This window comes from Perca flavescens, unplaced genomic scaffold (assembly GCF_004354835.1).
Source record: "Perca flavescens isolate YP-PL-M2 unplaced genomic scaffold, PFLA_1.0 EPR50_1.1_unplaced_scaf_40, whole genome shotgun sequence".
Classification (NCBI taxonomy): Eukaryota; Metazoa; Chordata; class Actinopteri; order Perciformes; family Percidae; genus Perca; species Perca flavescens.
Genome location: NW_021166692.1, coordinates 51,622 through 56,261, shown reverse-complemented (window position 1 = coordinate 56,261; position 4,640 = coordinate 51,622). Strand labels below are relative to the sequence as shown.

The window sequence follows — 4,640 nt, the reverse complement described above, 5'->3', positions numbered from 1 at the left end:
CAGCTGATGACCAAACACACAGCTGATGGCCGAGCACACAGCTGATGGCCGAGCACACAGCTGATGGCCGAGCACACAGCTGATGACCAAACACACAGCTGATGGCCGAGCACACAGCTGATGACCGAGCACACAGCTGATGGCCGAGCACACAGCTGATGGCCGAGCACACAGCTGATGGCCGAGCTCACAGCTGATGACCAAACACACAGCTGATGACCAAACACACAGCTGATGGCCGAGCTCACAGCTGATGACCAAACACACAGCTGATGACCAAACACACAGCTGAAGACCAAGCACACAGCTGATGACCAAACACACAGCTGATGACCAAACACACAGCTGATGGCCGAAACACACAGCTGATATCCGATGCTCACAGCTGATGACCAAACACACAGCTGATAACCGATGCACACAGCTGATGACCAAGCACACAGCTGATGACCGAGCTCACAGCTGATGACCAAACACACAGCTGATGGCCGAGCACACAGCTGATGACCGAACACACAGCTGATGACCAAACACACAGCTGATGACCGAGCACACAGCTGATGACCGAGCACACAGCTGATGACCGAGCACACAGCTGATGACCAAACACACAGCTGATGACCGAGCACACAGCTGATGACCAAACACACAGCTGATGACCAAACACACAGCTGATGGCCAAACACACAGCTGATGACCAAACACACAGCTGATTGCCGAGCACACAGCTGATGACCAAACACACAGCTGATGACCGAGCACACAGCTGATGGGTCCGAGTGAGAACGTTAGTGTTAAATTGAACACTACAGTAGTTGCCAATGTGGTTTTAAAAAAAAATAATTTGCACAAAACAAGCCGATCCACTTTTCCATGTTGATAAGAGCATTAAAATGAGAAAAAAATAATGGGACAAAAATAAGTCAAGGGACATTTAGAATAGATAAAAATGTGCGATTAATTGCCAGTTACCTATGACGTTAAAGCAATTAATCGTGATTAAATATTTTAATCGTTTGACAGCACTAAAATATACATTTTCAAATAAAATCAGATGTTCAGTGCCATTGAATGACTTCTACAGTGTGTGCTGTGATTACATGCTGACCTCTCTGTAGGATATAGAGAATATGTTTTCTCTGAAGTTTGCAGCTAGCTGTTCTACCGAACGCTGAACAAGAGATTTCTGGGAGACCAAAATGTTGAAATAATCAGTTTCTTTTCTGTCTTCTCTGTTGTCAGGGTTACCACAGACCCAATCACTACATAGCTACTCAAGGTAAGACCTCATCTTCTCCCACACACACACACACACACATAGACACACACACAGACACACACATACACACAGTCACACACACACACACACACACACACACACACACACACAGAGAAACTCACACAGACACACACACACACACACACACACACAAAGACACACACACACACACACACACACAGAGACAGACACACACACACACACACACACACACACAGTCACACACACAGACACACACACACAGAGAAACTCACACAGACACACACACACACACACACAAACAGACACACACACACACACACACACACACACACAACCACAGACAGATAGAAACACACACAGATACACACATACACACAGTCACACAGTCACACACACACACACACACACACACACACAGAAACTCACACAGACACACACACACACACACACACACACACACACACACACAGAGACAGACACACACACAGATAGAAACACACACAGACAGCAAGTCACACGCACACACACACACACACACACACACACACACACACACACACACACACACACACACACAGACAGATAGAAACACACAGACACACAGTGAGTCACACACACACACACACACACACACACACACACACACACACACACACACACACACACACACACACACACACACACACAGACAGATAGAAACACACAGACACAGACAGCGAGTCACACACACACACAGACACACACACACAGGTAGTAATCCTCCTGAACATACCTGGGTGTGCGAACGTCTGTGAGCATGAATATGAAGTGAGTGTGTGTGTGTGTGTGTGTGTGTGTGTGTGTGTGTGTGTGTGTGTGTGTGTGTGTGTGTGTGTGTGTAAAACACTTGAGGACAGGAATGGATTAGCATGAACTAATTAGCTCGTCAAAACACAGACTGTCAACAGTGATTAAAAACATTTTCCGTGTGTCCGTGTGTGTTTTTGTGTACGTGTGTGTGTGGTTGTGAGTGTGTGTGGTGTTGTGTACGTGTGTGTATGTGTCTGTGTGTGTGTGGTTGTGTGTGTGTGTGGTGTTGTGTACGTGTGTTTGAATTGTGTTTAATTTGAATTAATTAAAAGACTCATTATGATTCATGTACAGCTCTGTTGTCGCCTGCTGCTCCGCTGTCTAATCTGAAGTTTACTCTGTGTGTGTGTGTGTGTGTGTGTGTGTGTGTGTGTGTGTGTGTGTGTGTGTGTCTGTGTGTGTGTCTGTGTGTGTGTGTGTGTGTGTGTGTGTGTGTGTGTGTGTGTGTGTGTGTGTGTCTGTGTGTGTCTGACTGTGTGTGTGTCTGTGTGTGTGTCTGACTGTGTCTGTGTGTGTGTGTGTGTGTGTGTGTGTGTGTGTGTGTGTGTGTGTGTGTGTCTGTGTGTGTGTGTGTGTGTGTGTGTGTGTGTGTGTGTGTGTGAGTGTCTGACTGTGTGTGTGTGTGTGTGTGTTTGTGTGTGTGTGTCTGACTGTGTGTGTGTGTGTGTGTGTGTGTTTGTGTGTGTGTGTCTGACTGTGTGTGTGTGTTTGTGTGTGTGTGTCTGACTGTGTGTGTGTGTGTGTGTTGTGTGTGTGTGTGTGTGTGTGTGTGTGTGTGTGTGTTGTGTGTGTGTGTGTGTGTGTGTGTGTGTTTCAGGTCCTATGCAGGAGACTGTGTATGATTTCTGGAGGATGGTTTGGCAGGAGAACACCGCCGCCATTGTCATGGTAACCAACCTGGTGGAGGTGGGACGGGTGAGTCCACACACACACACACACACACTGATTGTCCCATCTGATGAAGTTTGGGACTTCATTTCCCAGAGTGCATCTGTCACGTCTCTCCTCTATTGTTGACAACTTCTCTTCCTCTCTCCTGGTTCATGCCACAAAAGAGAGACCAAAGAAAACCAGAGAGAGAGAGAGAGAGAGAGAGAGAGAGAGAGAGAGAGTAGAGACAATAAATAGAGAGACAGAGAGAGAGAGAGAGAGAGAGAGACAAAAGACAGAGAGAGAGAGAGAGAGAGACAGAGAGAAAGACAGAGACAGAGAGATTTTTGATTTTACAAAACCTTTATTTTTCAGAAAGACATTTCCTTCCAGAACATCATATTGTTCTTAGATGCACAAAACCAAATAAAACCACATGTAATAAATAAATAGTCTCATAAAAACACAGAGTGAAAGACACAAAAACTGTTCATCTTTCATCAGAGTGGAACCTGAAACACCACTGGTCTCCATCAGAGAAAAAGTCCACTGTCTGGCCTTCACCAGTTATATCTTTCATCAGAGAGAGGAACCTGAAGTCCACTCTCCTTCACCTGGAGACACTAACATGTCCTCCATCAGAGAGAGAACTTGAAGTCCACTCTCACTCTGGCCTTCACCAGAGACACTAACATGTCCTCCATCAGAGAGAGGAACCTAAGTCCAGGCCTTCACCAGAGACACTAACATGTCCTCCATCAGAGACACTAACATGTCCAGAGACACTAACATGTCCTCCATCAGAGAGAGGAACCTTCTCTTCATCTTTGTTTTCCACTTACGTTCTCAATCTTTTTTACGACTTTTAAAATAGACAGTTTGGCCTGACCCACAATGAAATTCAACATTTGCCACTTATTCGCATTTTTTCTTTCTGTAGCCAGCACCAAAAATAAAAGCAGTCTCACTAAAAACCTCTCCACAATCTAAAAACACAGTTTTTAAAATGTTAAAAAGAGGTTTCAGCCTGTAACAGTCCAGATAGCAGTGGGTGATGGTCTCAGGGTGGAGACAGAAAGGACACGTGGAGGACACGGTGGGATTAATCTTAGACAGGAACACATTCACGGCCAGAGCCCCGTGGAGGATCCTCCACTGCAGGTCTCCTGACCTCTTGTTCAGGGGAGGCTTGTACAAGACTCTCCACACTGGTGTCCTGTCTTTCATTAGTCTGTCCTTCCACACCATGTCCTTCCTCTCTCACTCAGCGTCTTATTGTGGGTGGCCAGAACACAGTTCCTATACAGACCTTTCCCAGTCTGCATATGGAGATCAGCACCTCGTGGTGTATGTTGTGCTGGTGAGTCAGTGTTATTAATAAAAAAACCAAGATCTGGAAAAGGGTCTCCAGGAACGGGATTTCTGTCCCATTAAAATAGTCCCGCAGCATCTCTGTTTCTCCACTGTCCAGTCTGGTAATCCACTCGTTCAGGATGGTTCTGGTGTGGCGGGCCGACCTCAGGCCCAGCAGAGAAGCCACCGCCTCTGTGTTCAGGAAACCAGGACCTGCAGCCTCCACGATTCCCTTCAACTTGGTCACTCCAGCCCTCATCAGCCTCTCCGTGAGTCCAGGTCTGCTGCCATCCTTGAGATCCAGCCG

At 46.6% G+C, this 4,640-nt stretch overlaps 1 protein-coding gene across 1 annotated transcript in view; it reads left to right on the top strand.

Annotated features, from left to right (window-relative positions):
• Nucleotides 1-4,150, top strand: part of LOC114551736 (receptor-type tyrosine-protein phosphatase mu-like) — a 10,876-nt gene extending 6,726 nt beyond the window's left edge. The window contains exons 4-6 of the mRNA XM_028572698.1: nucleotides 1,243-1,279; nucleotides 2,928-3,025; nucleotides 3,998-4,150. Of these exons, the coding sequence (XP_028428499.1) occupies nucleotides 1,243-1,279; nucleotides 2,928-3,025; nucleotides 3,998-4,150 (288 nt within the window). The remainder of the gene's footprint in view (nucleotides 1-1,242; nucleotides 1,280-2,927; nucleotides 3,026-3,997) is intronic.
• The last annotated feature ends 490 nt before the right edge of the window (nucleotides 4,151-4,640 follow it).